Source organism: Cynocephalus volans, chromosome 8 (assembly GCF_027409185.1).
Source record: "Cynocephalus volans isolate mCynVol1 chromosome 8, mCynVol1.pri, whole genome shotgun sequence".
NCBI classification, from domain to species: domain Eukaryota; kingdom Metazoa; phylum Chordata; class Mammalia; order Dermoptera; family Cynocephalidae; genus Cynocephalus; species Cynocephalus volans.
Window position 1 is genome coordinate 109,097,151 of NC_084467.1, and position 24,075 is coordinate 109,121,225.

The window sequence follows — 24,075 nt, forward strand, 5'->3', positions numbered from 1 at the left end:
GGACAAGGACCATTGAAATTCTAAGGGCCCTTCATCCTTCTGTGATCCAGCTTCACCAACACTATAACTCCAAGTGCCTGGGTTATCTGTTGTCTTCACCACTCCCCGTCCTTGTCTTCTTTTTCAGGAGAATCCGGGCTGGGACAGAACTTACTTGGGACTACAACTATGAGGTGGGCAGTGTGGAAGGCAAGGAGCTGCTCTGCTGCTGTGGGGCCATCGAATGCAGAGGGCGTCTTCTTTAGAGGACAGTCTTCTTCCCAACCTGCAGAACTGTCCTTTCCTTAAGAACTGTGTCTTCCCGATTGTTGAAATCTAACCCCAAATCTCTGGTCCAGCTACTTCCCCCAGCTCCTAGAAGACAGACATGGGGGTTCTGGATCGGGAGATCTCTTCCAATGTGGTGCTAGCAGGCAGGATCCTTTTTCCACCTCCTAAGTGCTAGGGGGTGGGGAGAGATTACCACTCTAACCTAGGCCTGACATAACCTTCCAGCCCATGTTTGTTCAAGTGTTTATGCTTCTAACAGATTTTATTCCTGGAATGGGGGCTGTGTATCTATTGTCCCTGTTTTGTATTGTTTCTTGAAAGTCTTAACAAGATGGTAAAACCAAGATTGTGATTTGATTTCTCTCCCTCAGTCCCACACTCCCAGTTCTGGATCTTTCATTGAGAGATCTATTCCCCCATCCTCCCCAATAGGCATCTGTTGTTAATCTTGTACTTCTCTACCTTTGCTTTTTATTTGCCATGTGAAATTTTAAAAAGATGTTACATAACTGTAAGGCATAAGAAAGACTGTCTTAGTGTATTTAGTTGATTCCCCTTCTCAATTCCTAATAGTCTGACACTTTTGCCATGTTTTATTTAATCTTTAATGTATTTTAATTAAAAAAAACCATTAACAGTACATTTTGGTCTGAAATGGTCCCTCTGCTGAAATGCCAGGTGCTAGCTATAATTCTGGCTTTAAAACCAAAACCCCAAAAGTTTAATAAATAAAAATTAGAACTAGTTGCCATTCTACTCCAAACCAGCTATCCTAACTGAAGAGAATGGGAAGAGGCCAGAGAAGGAGGCAGTAGGGTCTTGGACGTGTGGCTACGGGGACGGCCAGCAGAGAAGTAACACAAAGACCATCTGAGCAGCCCCCACTTTTTGGCAGAGGTAGGGTAAGGGTCATGTGCACCCTCCTACACTCAATTCATTTGTGTCTTAGGAGGGAAAAAGTTAAAAGTCAGCTCGGCTTTGGTTTCTGGCCTGAGTTAGGGAGCTTAGAAAGGTGAGCCTTGGTCCAGCTTTGGCAGAATGAGGCCCACAGATGGGACAGTAAGGCACAACCCTGGTCAGGGAGTCAAAGGCAAACAGCTAGGACCAAATTCTGAAGAATAAGGAATGTGAATTGTAACCCCCACCCCCAGAGCTGAGGAAGGGTCTCAAAAGCAATAGAAAGGATACCTTGGAGGATAGAGAGGAAAATAAGACCATCCCCCCTCTAGCAAAGGATATAACCAACCTCCCCTCTACCTGGGGATAGGCTGGTTAGAATTTGGTTTAAAGGCAACTGGGTGACAAAGAAGCAAGGAGGGGAGAGCACAGAGACCAACTCTCCTCTCAGTTTCTCCTTTCTCCCCAGAGCTTAAAGTGAGCCTACAGGGAGAGGGTGGGATAGTTCCTTGGCTTTATGCATTTATCTCGGAAGCAGCCGAGACAATGGTTCAGTCATTCTTACGATGGTTGTTATTGAGGATGGGGTGGCCATTGGCTAGGGGCCGGCTCTTTGCTCCTCCCCCAGCAGTAGCTTCCTCCCCCTCCGAGCTCTCTGTTTCTTCCCGGTCACTGCGTTCATCTTCTACCAGCTGTGGAAAAGGGATAAGAAGGGTCATGGGATATCCTGTAACCCCTAAGGACTGCCTCTCCATGGTGGCTTGTTCCTGCTATACCCAGGGCTGGCCCCACAGTAGTTTTTTAGAGGGTTGTTGGCATGACAGGGAGTTTGGGGAGTTCTAGAATTTAGAGCAGTTAAGGCCTACAAAATGAGGATAGAGCCTTCACCTTTCCAGTTATGAACTTGTGGGCCATGCGCAAAATGAGGTAAGCCCAGAAGATATGCAGCAGCTGTAGCACTCCCATCATGGAATTGAAGAAGTAATAGCCAAAGAAGGCAGGATAGAGCTCCAGTGGGTACACCAGGGTGCAATGCAGTATCCTGAAGTTTCAAGGGGAGAGACAGAATTGTAAACACAGACAAGGGGGCGTTAATAAGATGGAGGGTAGATAACTGAGAGGAAGAAAGGCAAGACTCTTGATTTTTTGTGAACCAGAGTATAGCATGGCTGCCTACTCACCAGAAGGGCAGGATGACCAGTCGGGTGATGATGAAAACAATGGCGAAGATGATGAAGATGTTGTTGCAGGTGTTTTTCCATCCCGCATAGTTAAACATCTTGGCTGACTGCATAGATAGCCCCCATCCATCATGGGCTCCTGACTCTCCCGCATACATTCATATGTACACCCCAGTCAGTAGCACCAGCTCTGTGCCCCCTCCTTGGTCCCAGGAATATCACCCCCCACTCCCACCCCCCACCCAAAGACAAAGGGACCAAAGAACCTGCACTGGGGTCTCTAGGTTTAAGAAAGCCCAACCTCCAGCAGGTAGTCAGAAGAGTCATGTAGAGCCATGATGAGAGTCCCAGCTCGGATGTAATTGACAAACCAGGAGAAACTGATGAGGATGATGGTGGCCACGTGGTGGATGATCTGTTCCTTGAAATCCTGCAGAAAAGATGCAGGCCCTGGGGGACTTTCCTGTTCTCCCAGCCCCCACTATTCTTCCTCCCCGTCACCTTTAGTTCCCCATATCCCAACAGCTCCATGCAAAGTACCAAGAAGTCAAAGGAGAGGCTGTTCATCCCAGGGCCTCATTTTGGCTCTTAGGCTTAATTGTATGCCCCTTCACTCACCTTTCGCTTGACATCAGAGGCAATGCTGAAGAGCAGGGACCAGTAAAAGGAAAGTTCGATCATGTAGTACCAGTACTGGGAAGGGATGATGCTCTGGGAGAGTAGAGGGAGGTAAGGGACCCCAGAGCAACTAGCTCCAAGGATCTCACCTCTTCAAACCCAGCCGTTCTAGCCCCTAAGGTCATTCTTAGTTCTATGACTCTAGTCCCTCTGCCATGTTCCAGAAACCATCTTTTCACAAAGGTGTTTATGTTTTAGTCTACCCTTATATGAGGAAGCAGGCCCCTTCTCATACCTGTATGGGATATCCCTCCCAAACTTTCTTCATGTCATAGAACCAGGGTTTCTGCAGAGAGATGGTGGGAGGTTAAAAGAGGAGGAACCTAAATTCTCTGGCCTCACCCGACCTTTGCCAGAGAAACTTCTCCCACCTCTCAGTAATCCCCACTCACATCTACAATGACAGCCATGCCAGCAATGAAGGCAATCAGGTAAAATGTGAATCTCCAGCTATAAGAAAAAGCAGAAAAGGCTAGGTGGGAGGATGGCATAGCCCTCCAACAGTCCCCGAATACCCCCAGATACCCTTTCATGATACTATTAATAACTGAATTTACCTCCTCACCTCTCCCTGCACACAGCCACGGCCCACCCCTTCACCGCAAGACATATCAGACCTTCCTCTGCCACCCATCTTCTTTCACCCCAACCTCCCCTACCTGGCTTCTCGGAACTTCTTGAGGAGACTGGGCCGGTCCTGGTTGCGGCGGCGGCGGAACCAGCGTTCTACCTGGCGGCCAGAAAGCCCGCTCTGCTGGGACAAAAGTTCTATCTCCGCCTGGTGTAGTGAAGAAGCCCATTAAGTTCAGCTTCACAATTCAGCCAGCACTCTCCCAATCTCCCAGTAATACCCTAAGTCAACACCACCACTTTCCCATCTCTTCACCCACCAGAGCTAGCATTCAAACGCAATCCTTCCTTTCAGCTCCCCACCAGAACTCAGTAACTCCCAGAGCCACAGTGGAGTCCACAGCTCATACCTGCTTGGGCTGCTTGCCACTGGTCAGGTAGAAATGCTCCAAGGTGGTGTTGGGAGGTGCCCGCAGCCGAGTTTTTTCCCTTACATTCAGGAGGGCAGCCAGTGGTGTAGCCACATAACTGGAGAAGGGATATGAGTGAGAGGTGCTCCCTCTTGGAGCGCTCCCAGCCCCTCAGCTGGTAGGGGAAAGAACTGCAAGCTCAGGCAGTTTAATTCTGGACCTCAGTTTCCCCAGGGTTCCTGGCAACCCCCTTTCCTCTAGTCTCCTGGGCTGCCCACAGCTGACAAAGCTGCCTGTGTTTACTAGTGACCAGGCAGGGGGGTGGGAGGGTGAGAACAAATAACCATTGAAGGAAAGGGCCTGGGGTGCTGAGCCCTCAGGACGACAATGGTGCCTTCAGGGGAAGGGACACATAGTGGGCAGGGACCTAGACAGCCAGAATACAAGTGTCCAGGACTAATTAAATAGCAAGAGACAAATGAAGTCCAAGAAACTGTGACTGGCAGCTGGGGGAGGCAAGAGGGTAGGTTGGTATGCTCACAGCTCAAAGAAGTATCGAATGATGAGGAAGAGCAAGGCCAGGGGTAGTGTGATATAGAGGTCTGAGGCTTTGGCGTAGACACGTCCATCTCGGTCTTCTAGATCAGCCCAGGTTAAGTTCACAGGAAGCCACAACCGTTCCCACCAGAAGTAATCATATAAGGTCTGGAGCATCCTGGGTGAGGAGGGAGGAAGAAGGTAGAGGACATCAAGAGGGGGCAGCTATGAGGGAAGAGATGAACGATAGGGCCGGCCCGTGGCTCACTAGCTGAGCGTGGTGCTGACAACATCAAGTCAAGGGTTAAGATCCCCTTACCAGTCATCTTTTAAAAAAATAAAAGAAAGAAAGAAAAGGAGCAGAGAAGCCGGCTGGTTAGCTCAGTTGCTCTAAGCTAACACCAAGGTCAAGGGTTCCCATCCCCTTACTGGCCAGGCACAAAAAATTTTTAAAAATAAAAATAAAGGAGCAGGGGACAGAGACTCAAGCCCTGGATCCTGATCCTCGCTCTGTGGCCTTGAGCAAATCAGTTTCCTCATCTGTAATACATATGGTGGCTTTCCAGTTTTAACATCTACTATTTACAACAACCTAAGGTGATATACCAGAGAAGTCCTGATCCCCTGGAATTAAGAACCTCATAGTCTTGCTATCATTTTGTTATTCTAACCTGGAGGACAGGTAGCACCTAGTCCTAGAAGCTGCAGCCAATAATGTGGGTAAAGTCAGAGGCACCCTCCCTTCTCCCCTAGTCTCCAGCCACCCTCTCTATCTCCCAAGCCAACCCACAGCTGGAAGTTTCCAGGGGCGGGGGGGAGCCCAAAAACAAATTGCAGGGCTGGGGCAAACCCTTCCTCCGCTTCCTTACAACCCATTTAGGGAAGAATTAAGAGACTAGGGTAAAGCAAAATTATGTCTCCAAATGATGCTGAGCTCCAGAACCATCAGTGGACATCAAATTACTACACATAAGTTTGACACACTAGGCCAAGCCATCCAATCCCTACACATAAGGTAGAAGAACCCTATCTGTAAGCCTCTTTTCAGAAAGAACATGCAGACAGGACTGCAGAGAGTCGGGGACTGGCGGACGGAATCAAGGCAGCAGACCAAAACCTGTGGTAGAATTAAAAGCCGTTTCTTATAAAGGCTCATCCAGAAAATAAAATACCAGTGTGCAGTGGAACACCCATCACAAATACCCCCTCAGCTCCAGAAAGAACTGCCGCTTTACACCTCCTTCCCCTCCTCCCCCTCTTCCCCAGAAAGAGAGGAATGACAGGGTGGTCGTGACCACTTGGATATTCAAAGGGAGGGAGGGAATGCTCTGTGGCTCATGGGGGGGCAGCAACTGCTTGGAGCTGAGTGAAGCAGCAAGACAGTCCTCAAGAGTTAGCCATGCTGGATCCGGCACAGCCCTGGCAGCCCTGGGACTCAGCAATGAATGCCAGCAGGATGACCAGGGTAGTCTTTTCCAGGTTCCTCAACCCTCGTTCTCCTCTCAGGAGATAGGGGAGATGGTGCTATTCAGGCTGGCCTTGAGACTAAAAGCTGAGACAGAAGGAAGGTGCTCCCCTCCCAGCCAGGGAGGAAACAGAGTGGGGAGATTGTTCTCCACTGTGAACTGGAGACCAACTGGTGCCGCTGAATGAAGGTTGAAGCCTCAGACCACACCTCCCGCCTGCTCTGACAGCTCTGCCCCCACCCACCACAGAAGCACTTGCGAAATCCCTCTCAGCCTGTCACGGGTCAGTATTCCAGCTCAAGGACTTTACCCTCTGGTCCCTGCTCCTGGTCATTGCTCTCTCTCTGATGAAATCAGAGGTCAGCACTGACAATAAAGGAGCTGAAGCTCCACCTTTTTTCCTCCTTTCCTCAGCACAGGCGCTCACGCAGACACCAGACAGACAGACAGACACACACGCACATTCCAGGCCTCAGCACCCGAGGGCACTGCCCCTTGCCCTCCACCTTAGCCAGAATAAATATTTCATTAGTTAGAGATGGAACTAATTTGAAGGGAACAAAATTAAATCTAATTACCCACAGTGGAAGTTTCCCCACATACACACACACTTTCCTAGAGAAAAGTTGTAGAAAATCGAATAGAGAAGAGACAAGAGTAGAAAATTGAGTAGAGACAGGATAATGCAGAACACCTAGATGCATTTGCACACTGCTTCCTCTTCCTTCACACCTGTTTTTGCTTAGCCTGATTGGAGGTGGGGAAATATACCTGACTGTTATGTCTCTTGGAACTCAACTTTTCCTCCAATGAGATCTAAAGCCAAGGGTACAGGCAGGCCTAGACTTTGGGCCCCATCCCCATCCTGCTCAGTGGAAACTAGCAGGGATGTTTCTCTTGTCAGTAGCATTTTTTTCTTCTGTCAGGAGCATTTTGAGAGTTAAGGTGAAAGCTCTGGCTGGGGTTCTGGAGGGTGGGTAGAGCCCCTCTCCTGGACTCCAGGGGCCCCAGAATGTCTGATGCCTGTCTTATCCCTACAAAGGTGGGGAAGTGGGCAGAGTAGGTGTCACAGAATGGTCAAGGGCAAGCACCTGGACAGTGCAACTATCTCAACCCCAGGACAAGATTATTACCTATCTTCTGCTCCAAGCAGGGAGAGTGGAAGACAGGAGGGGGAGAGAGAGAGAGCAAGAGAGAGAATGATGTCTCAGAAGTTTGGAAATGCATTTTAATGGAGGTTTCTCACACCTAGGTTTCAGGCTTTCTGTGACCACAGCCCTCCCTTGCTGTCCAGTACTTCCATTAGCAGAGAAGCACCACTCCCATCTCCCCTCCTCCTTCCCCCAGGGCCTAACCCAACAGGGAGAGGCACCAGATTCAGCAGGGTTAGGACTTCTGACTCAACATGAGGGGATGACAACTGAGGCTCCCAACTGGCCTTGCTTACACATCCCCACAGAACCAAGGAGTCTGCTCCCTGTGGCAGCCCTGGCAACTCCTTGGCACCAGCACAAGTCAAGCAAGGGATCCCATAAACAAGTGGCTGGGGCAAGAAAAGGTAATGTACACACAGGGTAGAGAGATTAAGTGGCTTTTCCCTTTGGCCCTCAGGGAAGTTACTTGATTTTCTTGGGGAAAAAAACCACACCTATGGTCACTTTTCCACTCACAGAATTCACTCCCTCACACATGGTGTGTGTGTGTGTCTGTCTCTCCTGTTTCACACACACACACCTGCCTCAGAGACACGGACGCCACTATTCTGAGGCAGAACGCCACTATTCTGAGGCAGAGGCTGGAGAGGGGCCAGTAGAGCAGGGATTTTGTGGGCATTGGATTACCAGGAACTTGAGCAGGGCTCCACCCAGCCCCAACTCTGACTGACGTCCTCCCCCAAGACCTTCCCAGGTAGATGAAAAGGGGCAGAGTCCCCATGGGAGCTTGTAGACCCAGAGGACTGGGAGGGCAGAAACTTGAGCCTATGAGGAAGGAATTCTCACAAATTCAACGTGATAAGAGTCCTACTGGCTCTCAGAGTTAGGAGGAATAATTAAAGAAAATAAAAAGGGGTCATCAAAAGAGAGAGTGTCCCACAGCTTCCACTGAAGCCTAAGGGACTACAAAAAAACAGATGGAAGAAGTCCTGAGTAGTCTTCCTTGTTGAAGACTTTCTTTTCAGGCAATAGCAGCAGGTCATGAACTAGAAGGCTGCAAGCAATGGCTGAAGCCAAGAAGAGGTGTGTTATTGCAAGGCTGCAAGCATAGGCCCAAAAATTTAGGTCAGATTGTAAGAAGAACAGTGGTCCTCAGGCCTCCTCTGCCTACAGCTTCTCTGGGATGTGTCAGACCAAAGGCCCCAATATATCCAAACAATGCATGAGACTACAGCCCCCAGGGACAGGGAGGGGGCAGCAGGTTGAAGAGGCAGCTGGGAGGCAGTGCTGAGGGGCACAGTAAAGGATCAGCCAGCCTGTGGCCAGTGACGGGAAAGAGGAGGCCCTTCCTCCAGGGGGAAATCTGGCCAGAGGCTCCAGTTAGGAGAGTGATGTGTGGGGTGCCAAGGGAGACCAGGATTGATCTCTCTTTGGAACAGTCTGTGCAGGTCACTGTATGGTCGATGCTAAGTCCTAAGGGACAGGGCAGCAAACAAGTCCTCACCTTTAGGAGCTCTATCACAAGTGCAGTCAGCTGCTCACATTCAGACCCAGTCACCCAAATTCTGGTATGGGGTGGTGACTTCTACCCCCTGCGCCAACACAGATGTGGGGGTGACTGCCTGCTGGAGGCCTACTATGATTCAATTGTCTGGGAAGCACTCACTCCATACCTCAGGATCCTCAGAACACCCAGACCCCTGGGCCTGGCAACTTGGGTGTCCAGGTTTTGATGCCAAGAGCCTGGCTTAGGGGGAGAGAGAAACTCCGAAGCTCGGGCCAGAGATTAGTGCCACACACCTGCAGTTAACCCACTTGCCAGAGGGCCTCAGAGCTAGTAATTAGCAAGCTACGGCCCAGAAAGCCGGTTTCACCAGTAGCTCCCCACACCAGCCACACACACCCCATAACAGTGTAGAAGCCTTAGCCCTGGGGGGCCTAATCAGACACTCAGAGCCACTCCTTCCTGTTTCCCCTTAAGCACATGGACTCTTTGACCTCTCTCCTGGGGTGAGCACAGTGGGCCAGTAAGAAGAAAAAGAAGCAGGACCCTCGTCTCCCCTCCCACTCTAGCCACGGGACCCGTCCAGGCCAGGGCAACACCGCGGGCCCGCTGCCAGGCTGGGGCTCTCGTGCAAATGGTCACCAAGCTTGTCTACTCCCCAACAAAAGGCGCCTGTGGCTCCGGCCCCTCCGCTATCAGCCCCCGCCTCGCCCCCCCCAACCCTACCTGTTGCCCAGTAAGGTTTCTCCGGGCTCGGGGCGACGCGACCGAGAATGCCGAGTGGCCAGGCCAGCCTGCCCCCGTGCGGCGCTAGGGGCCCGGGCGCTCCCGCGAGGCGCTCCGGCCCGCCCTCCCACAGGCCCGCCGCCATGAGCGCGCCGGGCAGAGGCCCCGAGCCCGCGGCTGCCGCCCCCGCCCGGCTCCCCTAGGGTCTGCGCCCGGGTCCCTTTCCCCTCCTCGCCCCCGGCTCCCCTCCCCAGCCAGCCCCCTCTCAGCGGAGCCGCGTCGGAGCGGCCCCCAGCTCTCCCAACTTTTCCGCTGTCCCTTCCCGCTCCCACCCCAGAGCGCGACAACCAGGGCGCCGGGGCGGGGGTCCCGACTCACTCGGCGGCGGCGGCGTCGCGGAGCTGGCCGGGCCGGGAGCCACTGCTCCGTCTCTCCTCTCCAGCGCTCCGGGCCCCGCTCCGGACAGGCTCCGCTCACTCCTCTCCTCCCCCTTCCGCCCGCCCGCCCGCTCCGTCCTCACTCCTCCTCCCGCTGCCCTCCGAGCCCAGTCGAGCTGAGTCCGAGCCCAGCCCGGGAAAGAAAGGCCTCGAGCAACACAGGAGCCGGGAGGCTGGGCGTGGGCCTGCAGCCCAGCGAGGGGAGGGCACAGGCGGAGGGCGGCGAGGCCGGGGCCTCTGCGCTAGGGCGGCCGCGGCCCGGTCCCTTGCTCCCGACTGCCGCCCCCTTCCCGGCCCTAGCGGGTCGCCGGAGCCCTCGGAGCTCCTGACCCCCGCGGCTGCTTCCACTGTAATCACGACGTCCAGGGGAGAAGCCCCCTGGCGAGGAATGCTGGTGTTCGGGCTCTTGCAGCCACTTTGCTCTCTCCATTCGAGGTGGGATGTAGGCCAGTGGGACCCCGAGACAGACCCTCGAAGTGCCCGAGGATCTGGAGCCTGGAGCGGCCGCGCACTTGCCCGCCCTTCCCGCCCCAGTGCGGTCACGACCTCAGCCCGGAGGCTGCGGCCCCTAGTGCCTGGCAGATTGCCACACTTCCCACCTCCAGCGCCACGGGGCAGCGGAGGGAGGAGGTTGTCCGGGCTCTCGGAGGGCGCAGCCCCGGGGAGGCCTGCCCAAGTGCCGCTGGCCGCCGCTGGCCGAGGCTGAAAGCCCCCCTAGAGTGGACTAAAGCAGCAGGCCCCTGAGATTCAACTGCCTTCCCAGCGCAGAGCCTGCGAGTCCTGGGGAGACATTCCCCTTCTCCCCCAATAAAGCCCACAGCATTTCCAGCCAAGCGCTGCAGAACCCAGCAGCAGAGGAGAGTACTCCCATGCTTGCAAACACGGTACTGTAGTAGAGTCTGAAAGAGCCACCTCCCAACTTCTGTATAACGTTCCTGAGTTTTCAATCTATACCACGTTTATCCGTGTTTTACATCATGTTTAAAAAGTGTTTTCCCCTTAAATAGGTAAAATCAATGTTTCAGGAAGACTCAAAATGTTTATCCTAGAGAACTGGCCTGACTCCTAGCATGGACAGAGCACGACTAAAATGTGCTTGAGGGTTTGTTTACAGGAAAGGCTACAGCTTACCCCATGTGGAGGTATTTTTTAAATTTATCTTGATGAAACGCTGGTGTTTTTATGCTGTCACAGAAACTATGACAGTGGCTTGTTTCATGGTTTATTTAGTCAAGTCCAGGTGTTTTGATACTTCTCTTAAGAAGGAGTGTGTTCTTCCACCAATCCAGTTTGAGAGCTTGGCCCTCACCTAAGGCTCTTTATGGACAGGTAGAAAGGCAGAAGCTAACTGATTTCCAACCTGTTTGTTCATTTGGTCTTTATAGTAGGACCCCCCCCCCCCTCCCGCCCAGACCTACCACAGCAAAAATCAGACTTGTTGACCTATACCCTGAACCAGCCCCCACCAGCCTCTCCAGCCTTTCCTAGCTCCGGGCCTGCCTGATTTTCCAGTTCCCAGCAACCCCTCCAGCCCTGTTTTCCTTTGCCTCATTACCATATCTTATATTGTATCTTTCTACCCCTTTGTAACTCCCTCTCCCTCAGCCTTCCAATTCCAAAGTTCCCTCTGCTTTCCTTCAGGACCCTCCCAGAGTACTCATCTGCTACACACCCACGTACCCTTCTCCAGCAAGATTCCAGTGCCTCCTTTTTGGGCCCCCACTAAACTTGGGGTCCCTTGTAACCCCTCCCCACACCTCTGTCCTACTTGTCTCCCCTCTTTTAGCTTCTGTACCCTTTTCTCAGGTGGTTTACTTAGGTGCCAGATTTTTCCCATTAGACTTTTTAAATGCTTCCTTCAGAGGCCTGAAGACTGGTTAAAATTGGGGATGGGTGGAAAATGGCCAGTTAGCTCACTTAATCAGAGCCCAGTGTTGATAACACGAAGGTCAAGGGTTTGGATCCCTGCACAGGCCAGCTGCCACCAAAAAAAAATAAATAAGTAATTTTTTTTTTTTTAAAGACAGCAGTGGGGAAAAAAAGAAGATAGCAGTGGGGAGGGGAAATTTGGGGGCAGAAGTTGGATAACCAGGGCCTGAGAAATGAAGATAAGAGAGTGTACCCCTCCCCCAGGAGACAAAGGAGAAGGTGGATGGAGGAGAAATTGGACTTCAGTGAGCGTTAGGATGATGCTACCTGTTCCTGTTCCGTTAACATACTTAAGGCACACACATATCCCGCTCTGGATGGACCAGGAGATTAGGATCAGCAGCTTTCCAACCCCTCCTCCACCCCCAGGCTGGCATGGCAACGCCCACAGTGCCCCAAGTGCTGCCTGCCTTGCGGTGACTCACTTCCTCTGTACGGGCTGCTGAGGGTGTCCCAAGGCATAGGACAACATCACCAGGCCTTTAGGCCAGAATTTAGGTATCTGGGCAGGCTTCTGGGATGGGCAAACACATGGAGCCTAGTTGTGTAAGGTACATCTTTGCAGGTAAAGCTGACCTATGCAACACAGAAGCTTATTTAGGTAAGGAACAGAGGCTGGCTAGTACCTGAACAGAGAGATTCAGGTGCCAGGAGTTCTGGGGAGAAAAAGTTTCCTAATAAGAGGTAAAACATCCAGGAGGAGTTTCTATTTATTCTGAAATCATGCAATGCAAAATATTTGCAGAAAAGCAATATAGGGTTTGAGGGTTGAAGAAGTATTTATGAGCCAATAGCTGAGGCATTATATATTACTGCTTCTCTCCTGTATTCCACTAAGAAGGACCCAAAATCAGCCAAGCCCTCTTCAAGTGAAGAAAACACTGAGTCAGACCTGGATTCTGGTTTCCACTCCGTGGCCTTGGGAAATCACTCAGCCTCTTTCACTCAGTAATGAAGGGTGGTAGATTAGATCATCTCCAAGATTTCCTCCAACTCTGAAATTCTAAAATTTGGAGCATGGGGGTAGAAGGGGTTAGTAAATCTGAAAATAACCACAGTCTGGCCCTGGAGTTGAACAAAACAAAACCCAGGGATAAAAGGAGTTTTATTTCACCCACGTTTCAATGTAGTAGTTGTATATGCATCACACAAACCCACACTGCTCACACTCAAAGGCAGCGAGGACTTCACCTCTACCACGTGACTAGGCTTCTGTCTGCCTTCTCCAAGTTCAGAGTTCAGCCTTGCAGGTAGGCCAGGAGTCCCTGGGGAGCTTTGGATTGGGGAAACAAGAGCCCTCACCCTGTCTTCATTTCCTCCAAAGCTTGTGTGGCACATGTAACCAGAAGAGACTCAGAAGGGTACAGAAAGCCAAGGGCCTGGGGACCCTGGTTGTGGAGCTGCTGTACTGCAGTAACCCAGTCTTCTGCATGTGTCCTGAGGTCTGCCTCAACTGGGTCCTGGGAATAGATAGCTACCTGAGGCTCTTCCCCTGACCCTACCTGCCCACCAAGTCTACCCAGGAACCCGATGTCCTCAGAATGCTGCACTTCCCACAAATGGGCTAAGAGGGACCCTTGATAGCTGAGGGTGGAGCCAGAGACCTCAAGTGGCCACTAGAGGGCTCCAGACTTTCCGTGGCTGCTGATGCTCTCTTGTGGCCAGATTGGGGATTGGCAAGAAAGAAGTTAGAGAAGAGAGCCAGATTGGACTTCTTAGGAAGACAAGTAATAATTATGTTACCCTTATAAAATAATATTATAACAATATTTACTGTTATACATGAGTTAACTTTTTGACATGTGTACTCATTACTTTGTGCCCAGCACTCTTCTAAGTGTTTTACATGTGTTAATTTATTTAATTCTCACAATCTGTAACATAAACACTATTATTATCTCTGTTTTGACAATGAGGAAACAGCACAAAAAGGTTAAGGTAGTTGCCCAAGGTCACACAGAAGACCAGAATTCCGACCCTGAGAAGCCTGGCTCCAGAAACTTTGCTTTTAGCCACCATGCTGAGACCAAGTCCCATTTTTCTGGTTGCCAGGTAAAATACAGGATGCACAGTTAGATGATAATTTCAGATAAATAACAAATAATTTGTTAGCATAAGTATATTCCATGATATATTTGGGTCATACTTATACCAATAAATTATTCATTGTTTACCTGAAATTCTAATGTAACTACAAGTTCTGTATTTTTATTTACTTAATCTAGCATCCCTAATTTTCAAGGCACCTTTCTCTGCCATGTGCCATCACACACATTACCTCATTTAATCCTCCCAGTAAACCTGTCCTCAGAGGCCACAGCATATCACCCCACCTCATCCTCTCCCAGTATTCCCAATTAGAGAGCTGAAATGACTAGCTAAGGCTACAGAATACAACAAGTGGCAGTGCTGAGGATTGAACTCACATTTTCCAAGTCTAATGCTGGTGCATGCTTTCCATTTTAAAGGGAGAGAAAAGTGAGGAGCAGTGATTGCCACCACAGAAATCTCCCTTCCCTTTATGGTGTCTCCTCAGGCCTGGTCTGCTCAGTGGTAGTGGTGGTGGCACTGGAAGTGCTGCGAGTCCCTCTTCCAGGGATGTAGGAAAACTGGTGAGGGCCTCTCTGGGTTGGGAAAGTGGCAGAGGAGTGCTGCTCTCTAGGTTCTCTGCCTAGCTCCCACCTGACCCCTCCAGGGAGACAGGAAAGAGACTGTACCCAGACCCTAGAGAGCCAGCTATGAGGTTTGCTGGGGGGAGCCCTGAGGCTCCCTAGGATTGTTCACCTGCTGCTCTGCACACTGGCAGCCTTGAGCCCAGCTGCTTGGGGTTGCATCATCTGCAGCTAAAACAGCCACAGAGCTCTGGCAGCCAAAAGGCAGCAGCAAGAGTCTACGGAACCAGGTGTCAGGGAGCCTTCTCCACCTCCCTGTTGCCTTTTGGGAGCATGATGCTTCTGTCCACAAGAAACACCCCTTGAGTTTTTCTCTCTTGGCTCTGCTGATCTGCTCCCACAGCCAAACACCTGTGCCCTTCCCTCCCCACAGATATAAACAGTCCCTTTGCCCTCTCCACCCTGGCTGGCTGGCTCTAATAAGGCAGTAGGCAAGGGAGTTTCTGGGTTGGGAACCCCCTTCGGAGTGCAGGCTGGGGTGCCCTGCTGGTATGTGCCCTAACAAGTTTTTCTCTATCAGCCAGGAGACTGTCTGACCTGCCCCCCAGGGAGCTGGAGCCAGAGGTAGAGCCAGGTCAGAAGCTGGACTTAGAGACTAGGGTTCTGTGATCCCACCTGGCCCCACAGGGAAAACAGTGCACAAAGCCTCCTGTGTCTGGGCTGAGCTGCTGAGAGGCTGAGCAGAGTTCACTCATGTGAGTTGAGGCCCAGTTCCTGAGAGAGGAGATGCTAGGCCGGAGGTGTTTGCATATGGTCCTCTCCCACGTCTGGGAGGGGCCAGAATCAGAGACAACAGCTGTGTTGGCCTGCAAGAGAGGTCATCTGACTGGCTGCTCAGCCTGGGCTGCACACGCCTCTCTCCTCTACCAGGCCACACAGGAGCTGGTGCCCACACAGGTGAGCTACCAGGTCACAACGACACCCACCTCTCCCCTAGCACCTTTGGGTAAGTGTTGGACCTAGGCCCTCAAACTGGGGGTATTTTGTTGGTTGGTTGGGGGAAGGAGGAATGAGTTTTCCTTTTCCAACATGAGAGTGCCTGTGATCTTGTCCAGGCACCCATGTACCTGCTAGAACACATCCTCACATTGGCTCAGAGATTGCACCTGCTGACCTAAAGTTTCCAGCCTCAGGCTCCTAGGGTGACAGGCAAACAAGCAGGTAGGCAGTTTTGTAGGCAGGGTTGGGGGCTTACTTACAGGCTGGGGCTGCAAGTGGGGGAAGGTGCTATCAGGAGTTGTCCCACCCACATACCTACTTAATCTTGCCACCTCCCTTCAACTCCCTCACACTGCCCCAGGAGAACCCATCAGGCCATGGAAGGAAGGGACATGGACCTTAGAAAAGGGGCATCTACCTTAGACCAGGGATTGAGGAGCCTTGGGACCAACCCTGCATCCAGGGAGGGTTTGGTTGGTGCTAGTTCTGGCAGCATCCCTGATCAATCCTTGCTTCCTAAAGGAAGGGGTGAGAGGTGGGAGGCTTTCCTCCAACCCCTCCACTTCACCTCCAGTTCTGGCTCCCAAACTTGCCAAGCAGGTTGATTTTCATTTTTTCTGCAACAAGGGAAAGGAATAAGCAATGGGAGCCCAGGCTCCAGGGTCTGGGGTCATAACAGGGCCCCAAGCCCAGAAGGGCTGGGAAATCCACCCCAGTTGCTCCTGTTTCCTTCTCCAGGGCAGCCAGTCGTGCCATGTCTGTGAGCAGTGGGAAGACAGTACCATTCCTGACCCAGGAGATCCTCAGCCACCTGGGTCTTGCCAACAAGGTAGGGGCTGTTGGGATTTTAGGAATCATTTTTAATATATCAACTCAAGCACTGTAAGAAGATGGGGGGTTAGGAAGATGGAGAGCAGGCCCTGAGGCTCCACCAAGGGCCTGGCAGGGGCTAGGCAGCCGTGCCGTCCTGATCACCCCATGCTCTTACAGACTGCAGCTTGGGGAACCCTGGGCACCCTCAGGACCTTCTTGAGCTTCAGTGTGGACAAGGATGTGCAGAGGCTGCTGAGGGCCATCACAGGCCAAGGTGAGTCCCTTTCCTTCTGTGCTTAGGGATCTACCTTTTAGAGGCTAATCTACAGACCAAGAAGGAGGCAGGAGGGAGGAACTAATGATGCTCAAGAATTGTTTATGGAATGTCTTAATTCCTGTATGTCAAGTACCAGGGCAGGTGTGTCATACCCATTCTCACAACACCCCTGTGAGGTAAGACTTAGTATTTCCACTTTACAGATGAAGAAACTGGTGCTCAGGGAGGGTAAGAGGCTTGCCCAAGGTCACACAGCTCATATGGCAGAGCTGGGATTCTAATCCAAGTCAGCAAATCCCAAAAATCCATTTCTTAACATCACATCAGGCCACTTTTGCCTAAATTTGGGTCAGATTTGCATGCCATTTTGGCATTTTATTTGCATCTTCTTTTGAAATCAAATGGAAGTGGGGTAAGATAGCCCCTGCTCCTTTCCTTCCCAACCCTTTCCTAGAACTTGTTCTCTCCTCCAAGGAGTAGGGGGATCCCAATCCTATAAAGGTCCTTGTTACAGCTCAGCCCTCGTCTTGGTTCAGGTGTGGACCACAGGGCCATTGTGGATGTGCTGACTAATCGGAGCAGAGAGCAAAGGCAGCTCATCTCTCGAGCCTTCCAGGAGCGCACCCGACAGGTGAGACCGCTTGGACTTCCTGGGAGCAGTGGATGGGAGTGAGAAACCCCCTGGAGAACTTGGGCTATAGCAACAGCAGCTGAGGCCAGCTCCTGCCTCCTGGCTAAACAAGGGGCAGGTGCTTCAGGCCTGAGGCAAAAACCAGCCAAACCTTCCCAAACCTCCCCACACTTCTGGGGCCCTCCCCCTCACCCCAGTGCCTTTGCTGTGGGGACTATGTATTGTAGGACCTGCTGAAGTCCCTGCAGGCAGCACTTTCTGGCAACTTGGAGAGGATTGTGGTGGCTCTTCTGCAGCCTGCAGCCCAATTCGATGCCCAGGAATTAAGAACAGCCTTGAAGGTACAGGAGAGGAGACTTACTGGGTGTCTGGGAATTGCAGACACCACTGACTACCGTGCCTTTGACCCTCAGAAGCAAAAGTGGTCAGCATCTGCTCTCTGCCCCTCTGTCTGCCATTCTAATGACATGGCCCAGTCTCAGAGTGGCCTCCTAATTTCTTGTAGGCCTCAGGTTCTGCTGAAGATGTGGCCATGGAAATTCTTGCCACCCGAGACCCATCCCAGCTGCAGGAATGCCTGACAGTCTACAAACACTGTAAGAATCTGGAGGAAGTCCCAAGAGCTGGAGAGGGACCCATAGGACAATCTACTCCTCTCCTATATAACCTACATACAAACCATCTGGGTACCTGGCTGCCCAAGTTCTGTTTCCTTGGGGTCTCTCTCCACCCTCCACAGAGGCTCAGACTCCCCAGGGGAGAGAGCCAGATGTGATGATAACAGAAAGAGAAGTGATGATTAACTATCTTAGTCTGGGGCTTCAGGGAAGATTCCAAACTAATGACAACCTTAGGCACTGTGACAGTCCCAAAGGTACTCATGTCACCTTCCTATCCCCTTTCTATCCCTGCCATCACACCTCAATCCAAGCTGAATCCAGCCTTGCTGTGGCCTGGGGGAAAGGTGGGTACCTGCTCCCTAGGTCATAGGTGTCCCCTCTCAGGTCCCTGGCTGCCAGCCCTGCTTGGTTGCAACATGCTTTGCCCACTAATTTGTAACTAGCTTTTTCCCATCCTTGTCTTACCACTCCCCCTGCTTTTTCTTGTTTTCCCCAGTTTTCCTTTGATGTCTGATACTGGCCTGTGTTCTTTTTGTGTGTCTGGCTGGCCACAGGGATTGAACCCTGGACCTTAGTGTTATCAGCGCCACACTCTGACCAACTGAGCTAACCGGCCAGCCCCTGGCCTATGTTTTTAATCCCTCTCCTACCTCTCTCCCTTCTTGCTTCTGTTTTTCTCATTTCCTTTCCTTTTCTCCCTTTCCTGCTCTTTCCCTCCTTCCTATTCTACCTCTCACATCATTTTTCCTCACTTCCAATGAGGGTGCCAGGCCTTAGCCATCTTGCCTCATAAATGGGTCTCCCTATCTCCTCTTCACTACTTGGCCACCATTCTGCTTATTATTACTATTATTATTATTATTTATTTTATTTTATTTTTTTTGGTGGCCAGCTGGTAGGGAGATCTGAACCTTTGACCTCAGTGTTACAAGGCTGTTCTCTAACCAGCTGACTCCTGGCTACCATTCTAGTAACAGATACCTCCTGCCCAGCAGGTTGGTGCTTGGAGATGAGGCCACTCCACACCTCACAGCTTAGAGATGTTTTCAGAGTGGCCACGATGTTATTTGTGCCTTACATCCTGGAAACTAGCAGCCATCAAGCTACTCCAAACAGGAGATGGCAGTGCTGGCAGGACAAGTGGGTCAGGCATTTGTCCTGGGGATATCTACACTGAGAAAAATCAGAAGGATTCAGAGAGCCCCTGACCCCATCCCAGATTTCCAGGTGGAGGCTGAGGAGGACATTAAGTCTGAGACCAGTGGCATCTTACGGGACCTGCTCCTGGCCCTGGCCAAGGTAAGGAGGACTGGCCTGCCAGGGAAGGGAGTTACACTCACCAGGTAAGTGGATGGGCTACAGCAGGGAGCACTGCAGTCATGTAATGGACAACAGAGGGCTTTAGGGGAGACCAGGGTTTGGCTTGTTTGTCTGGAGGTAAAGAGCGACCCTGAAAGAGTCCTCCTGAGAACAGTTTCTCCTCCTAGGGAGGCCGTGAGAGCTACTCCGGAATCATTGACTATAATCTGGCAGAACAGGATGTCCAGGTGAGTAAGGGGCCTAGGAGTTTGCACAGCCATGCACAAAGCACACGCTTCTTTACCATAGCTTAGAGCCAGTGACCTATGTACCCATTTGTCCTACAAACCTGTCACTGCCTTGGGGAGAGTGTCCTCAGTAACATGATGGGGGTATGAGGTGTCAGGAAGTGTCATAGCTGAAGCCTTTCGCTCATCTAGCCTATGACTCCTGAACTCCCGGGAAGTGAACTCAACTGATTCTCCTTCCATGGGCATTTGGGTGGGGGAAGCCTCCCCAGACCCTTTCTTGGGGATTATTTAATTCCTTGGTACAAGGACTTTTCCAAATCAGGGAATAGAGCTGTGGGACAGAGCCTCTCTCAGCCCTATTTCTTTAAAAAAAAAAAAAAAAAAAAAAACCCATGAATAAAATCAACTAGTTTAAGGGTAACATAAACTTCTCCACCCTTAGTCCCATTTCCACCATCACGGTGATAGATTCTGGGAACATCATAACCATGGCTCCCCAGACCCCAACCAGTGGTCCTGATTCACTGCTCCCTGATTCATTCCTTCCTCCCAGGCATTACAGCAGGCTGAAGGACCCAGCACAGAGAGGACATGGGTCCTAATCTTCACCCAGCGAAATCCTGTACACCTCATCCGAGGTACACCAAGCCTTCTTTCCCCGCCCCAGCGATAAGTTTTGGCTGAGGAAGGTGGGGAGGGATCATCCTCCTCTGTGATAATTAATCTCTCCCCAAATTTATCTTTCTAATTACCTCCCACACACACCACAAGTGTTTGATCAGTACCAGCAGTACACTGGGCAAGAGTTGGAGGAGGCTGTCAGGAACCGTTTCCATGGAGATATCCAGGTGGCCCTGCTCAGCCTAGGTAGGGATCAGCTCAGGATATGTGGAGTGAGGGTCTCTCCTGGGATGGGAAATTGTGGCCCTATTTGTGAAACTCCATCTTTCCCTCTTTGCTTCTAGCTTCAGTGATCAGGAACACGCCATTGTACTTGGCTGACAAACTTCACCAAGCCCTCCAGGTGAGAGGGCACACTCCTTTTTCCTCCCTTTGAAACGAAAACTGGGAAGATACCTCCTGGGCAGGAGAGAGGAAGTTTCAGGCTATTGCTAATGTAACAATCTCACATATGCTTTATATATACTTTATAAACGTATAGTAGCTCTCATTCCTGGGTTTACAAACTGTCTTGTCAAGTGTAGAGGGATGAACTGTGGTTAGAACTAAGTTAGGTGATCCATAAGGATTCTAAAGCTGAAATTTTGGCCTTGTTAATATCTAGGTAGCCAAATATAAATATGAATATTCTCTGTAGGACATTGCCATGTCCAGTTTCAGCTGTTGCCAAAGTGATGGTGATAACAGCAGCAAGAATAATGACAAGGGCTAGCTAGTTAGCTCAGCCGATTAGAGCACAGTGTTGCAACACCAAGGTCAAGGGTTTGCATCCCCTTACCAGCCAGCCACCAAAAAAAGAATGGCAAGAGCCAGCATTTCTTAGGTGTTCATTGTGTGCCAGGGCTGTCCTGAGCATGTTACAAACACTTTGATTAATACTCACAACCATACTCCATCCTCGTTTCATAGATAAAAAACTGAAGTACAGAGAGGTTAAGGACCTTGCCCAAGTTCACACAGCTAGTAAGTAATACAGTCTCCTGCAAAACACTTAATGGTATAGGACATTTACTGCCCTGTGTCAACAACTTGTCGACTATACCATAAGTGCTCTTAGCACCCAGCGCCCCCTTTCTCTACACTAGTCAGATTTTGTTCCATATTATCAATACTTAAATCAAAAACAAAAACATGTTATCTATACTTAAACCAGCAATCTTGGTTTGAGTAATTCCAGACAGTATATATAAGCACTTGTTCCATCATCCAGAGATTTCCATCTTGACAGTAGATTATAGTACTTGACCGATAAAGCCTGTATCATTATAATGAGTCAACACTAAGATTCATTTGAAGAGTTGTGGTCATCTGTCTAAACTCCTGTAAAAACAAACTTGTATCCCAGCAGTAAATGATTTTGTTGGGTTTTTTTTTTTTTTTTTTTTTTGGTGGCTGCCCAGCCCTGAGATCTTAACCCTTGATGTTACAAGGCAGTTACAAGGCAGTGCTCTAACCAAATGAGCTAGCCGGCCAGCCCCAAATGAACGACTTTGTAGAGTATTTGTTGGTTTTTTTGGCAGTAAGGGGATCTGAGCCCGTGACCTTGGTATTGTAAGGCTGCACTCTAACTTAGCTAACCAGCCAGCCTTGTAGTGTATTTGGATTATAGGACCCACACTCTTGGACGTAAATGCCAATTTATCTTAGAAATCGGAGTCAGAGAGGCTGGCCTGTGGCTCACTTTAGGGAGAGTGCGGTGCTGATAACACCAAGGCCACGGGTTCGGATCCCATATAGGGATGGCCAGTTAGCTCGCTTGGGAGAGCGTGGTGCTGACAACACCAAGTCAAGGGTTAAGATCCCCTTACTGGTCATCTTTAAAAAAAAAAAGAAAAGAAATTGGAGTCAGAAATTAATATAAGCCCACTTTTCTGAAAAAATAATTGGGGGGCAGGTGGTCAGTACAGGGGTCAAACCCTGGACCTTGGTGTTATTTGCACCACGCTCTAACCAACTGAGCTAACTGGCCAGCCCCTCTGAATCCCCCATTACTTTCTTTAGCCAAAAGACAGGAGGCCTGATACATGCATAGGAAGAAGACAGTGATGTTGAACTGCAAGGGTCCAACCAGGAGAAACTGATATGTAGGGATGGGGATGTGAAGTGGCCCTGGTGGGTCAGGAGCAGAACCAAGTCACACAACCCTGATCTCTACTGGAGCCCCATCAACTCACTTTGGGGGTCAGGCATGTGTATCTTCTTTGGAAATTTACTAACTTGGAAGTTAAAAGCAGTCTTCCTGGTTTTCATGTTGGCAGTCTTTTTTTTCTTTTTTTTTTGGCAGTGGGGTGAGGGGGATAGCTGGTTGGTACAAGGATCAAACCCCAGACCTTGGTGTAATCAGTACCACGCTCTAACCAGCTGAGCTAACTGGTCAACCCTCATGCTGGCAGCCTTTATATAGGCAGCAGGTCTTTTCTAGCCTTCCTGGTGTACTTGTCTTTGGAACTGCCCACCAAGCTCTGGAGGAGCGAGGGTCTAAGCTAGTGGCAGGGCCAGGAAAGACATATGGAAGGAACAGAGAAATACTCAAGCTGACCCCACAGAGACTGATCTGTCCTGATTCATTATCTTCCATGAGGATAGACAAAGAATTTTTGCCCCAAGATAATTCATACTTCTCTTTTCCCCTGACTCCCAACTCGCCTCCACTTCCTGCAATAATCCTCCATGCCATTTAATCCCTACTCTCAGTGAATATCTCACTGTCTAACTATTCTTTGCCACCCCCCGCCTCTCCATCCCCACCGAATCTGTTTCTTCCTCTACCAGGAAACGAAACCCAATTACAGAATCCTGATGCGCATCCTTATCTCTCAAAGCGAAACTGATCTTCTAAGCATCAGAGCTGAATTCAAGAAGAAATTTGGGAAGTCCCTCTACTCTTCTCTCCAGGTGAAACTTGACTAGTTCTTAACCTGGAGCTGCACAGCTTCTCTTCTCACCTCCACCCACAGTCCTTGCACACAGCTGAGCATATTCTTGCCCTGTAGAACTCATGAGTCTTAACTCATGAGTTAATTCAGTGCAGGACTCCAAGCAGCAAGAGGAAACTTCTGCCCCAGATGAGAGCTATGGACCAGCACGAGGGAGGGGACAGAGTGCTTGGGCCATGGTGGTGGTGGGTCTTTCTAACACCTGACTCCCTTGTCTGCAGGATGCAGTGAAAGGGGATTGCCGATCAGCCCTACTGGCCCTGTGCAGAGCTGAAGACATTTGAGACATCCCTGCTCCCCACCCCCACATGACATTCAAGGATCTGAGAGTCCCATGTTTCGCCAAGCCTGCAAGAGACCAACTGGGCCTCCAAATAGGACAACCCCTCACTGAGCACCACATGCTCCAGCTTCTTGTTGAGGTTGGAACTCTAAGTTTCTTTTAAATCCCTTAATTTCCCTCATCTCAGAATGATGCCTGTGCCTGGGTCCTGTAGTTCCGTCTTGGGTGTGGAGAAATGGGATCTCTAATAGTTTCTGCCCCACTCATCCTTCCCATACCCTGGCCAGAATATCTCACTAATACTTGAATTCTTTTGGCAAACTTCACTGTCATTTGTGTTCCTGATTGAAATTTGGGTGGAGCAGGACAGGACCCGGCTGGAGGCCATGGAGTTGAAGGTGACTTTGATGTGCACTTGGCTATTTAACAGGAATCCTGTTTTTGCCCTGGTGCTGCAGTTATCAACAACCCCCCCCCCCACCCCACCGCCGCCCCTTGTCTTCCCTCACCCTCATTATTCTCTCTTCCCCAGGAAATTTCAGGCAAAATAATTGAAAAACAGGCACCAGAACAAGGTAAAAAATGGTCAGAGATCGCAAAAGATCATCTGTATGAACGGGGAAGCAAGCAGAGTCAAGCTGCCCTGCCCAGCCTGGGAAATCTCGGGCTAGCAGGGAACACAACCCCAGACTCATCTATCCAAACGGATTTGGAGACCCACCTCTCATTAGAGTACTATTTCCCATGAAAGACCTATCAAAAACAGAAACAAAGAAAAAAGGCGGGCTTTTGGTTCCCCCTGCTGTCTCTATTAGAAATGACAAACAACCTTCTTAAGTCTCTTTACCCTGCTCCCCCTTTTTGCATTCCTCAATTGGGTCAAATACTTAACCCCACTACTGCAGGGTAAGGCA

At 50.5% G+C, this 24,075-nt stretch overlaps 3 protein-coding genes across 14 annotated transcripts in view; 2 read left to right on the forward strand and 1 right to left on the reverse strand.

Moving 5' to 3' along the window:
- Positions 1-894, forward strand: part of SETDB1 (SET domain bifurcated histone lysine methyltransferase 1) — a 31,496-nt gene extending 30,602 nt beyond the window's left edge. For 3 of the 5 annotated variants that reach the window (XM_063104240.1, XM_063104241.1, XM_063104243.1), the window contains exon 22: positions 128-893. In XM_063104240.1, the coding sequence (XP_062960310.1) occupies positions 128-245 (118 nt within the window). In that variant the 3' untranslated portion in view covers positions 246-893. Of the gene's footprint in view, positions 1-127 lie in introns of all 5 variants that reach the window. The other 2 variants (XM_063104245.1, XM_063104244.1) reach the window with 2 other exon arrangements.
- Positions 842-9,882, reverse strand: CERS2 (ceramide synthase 2). Of its 2 annotated transcripts, none has more exons than XM_063104248.1 (11): positions 9,772-9,882; positions 4,548-4,721; positions 4,007-4,124; positions 3,686-3,804; positions 3,419-3,476; positions 3,262-3,312; positions 2,967-3,059; positions 2,650-2,778; positions 2,349-2,455; positions 2,056-2,209; positions 842-1,859 (listed from the first exon to the last, which is right to left on the reverse strand). In XM_063104248.1, the coding sequence occupies exons 2-11, from the start codon at positions 4,718-4,720 to the stop codon at positions 1,719-1,721; spliced, it is 1,143 nt and encodes a 380-aa protein (XP_062960318.1). In that variant the 5' UTR covers position 4,721; positions 9,772-9,882; the 3' UTR covers positions 842-1,718. The 2 variants fall into 2 exon arrangements, with proteins under 2 accessions (XP_062960318.1, XP_062960319.1); XM_063104249.1 differs by lacking the exon at positions 9,772-9,882 and adding an exon at positions 9,394-9,440.
- Positions 9,883-15,267: 5,385 nt separating this feature from the next.
- On the forward strand, positions 15,268-23,487 carry ANXA9 (annexin A9). Of its 7 annotated transcripts, none has more exons than XM_063106153.1 (15): positions 15,268-15,328; positions 15,487-15,592; positions 16,109-16,199; positions 16,361-16,457; positions 16,997-17,091; positions 17,319-17,432; positions 17,597-17,687; positions 18,023-18,055; positions 18,931-19,010; positions 19,199-19,258; positions 19,815-19,899; positions 20,033-20,128; positions 20,227-20,285; positions 22,715-22,837; positions 23,100-23,487. In XM_063106153.1, exons 3-15 carry the CDS (start codon positions 16,125-16,127, stop codon positions 23,160-23,162), a joined length of 1,071 nt encoding a protein of 356 aa, XP_062962223.1. In that variant the 5' UTR covers positions 15,268-15,328; positions 15,487-15,592; positions 16,109-16,124; the 3' UTR covers positions 23,163-23,487. The 7 variants fall into 7 exon arrangements, with proteins under 7 accessions (XP_062962223.1, XP_062962221.1, XP_062962224.1 ...); XM_063106151.1 differs by having other exon boundaries at positions 15,289-15,377; XM_063106154.1 differs by having other exon boundaries at positions 15,289-15,377; positions 17,331-17,432.
- Positions 23,488-24,075: the final 588 nt, after the last annotated feature.

Excerpts from the sequence above, each read along its gene's own strand:
- CERS2 (XM_063104248.1), bottom strand. The coding sequence starts at position 4,720 with ATGCTCCAGACCTTATATGATTACTTCTGGTGGGAACGGTTGTGGCTT. Across the intron at positions 4,125-4,547 it reads ATTCGATACTTCTTTGAGCT|TTATGTGGCTACACCACTGG; the intron begins GTGAGCATACCA and ends TCCCTTCTCCAG. Across the intron at positions 3,060-3,261 it reads GGGAGGGATATCCCATACAG|AGCATCATCCCTTCCCAGTA; the intron begins GTATGAGAAGGG and ends CTACTCTCCCAG.
- ANXA9 (XM_063106153.1), top strand. The coding sequence starts at position 16,125 with ATGTCTGTGAGCAGTGGGAAGACAGTACCATTCCTGACCCAGGAGATC. Across the intron at positions 16,458-16,996 it reads GAGGGCCATCACAGGCCAAG|GTGTGGACCACAGGGCCATT; the intron begins GTGAGTCCCTTT and ends GTCTTGGTTCAG. Across the intron at positions 18,056-18,930 it reads TGCTGTGGCCTGGGGGAAAG|ATTTCCAGGTGGAGGCTGAG; the intron begins GTGGGTACCTGC and ends ACCCCATCCCAG.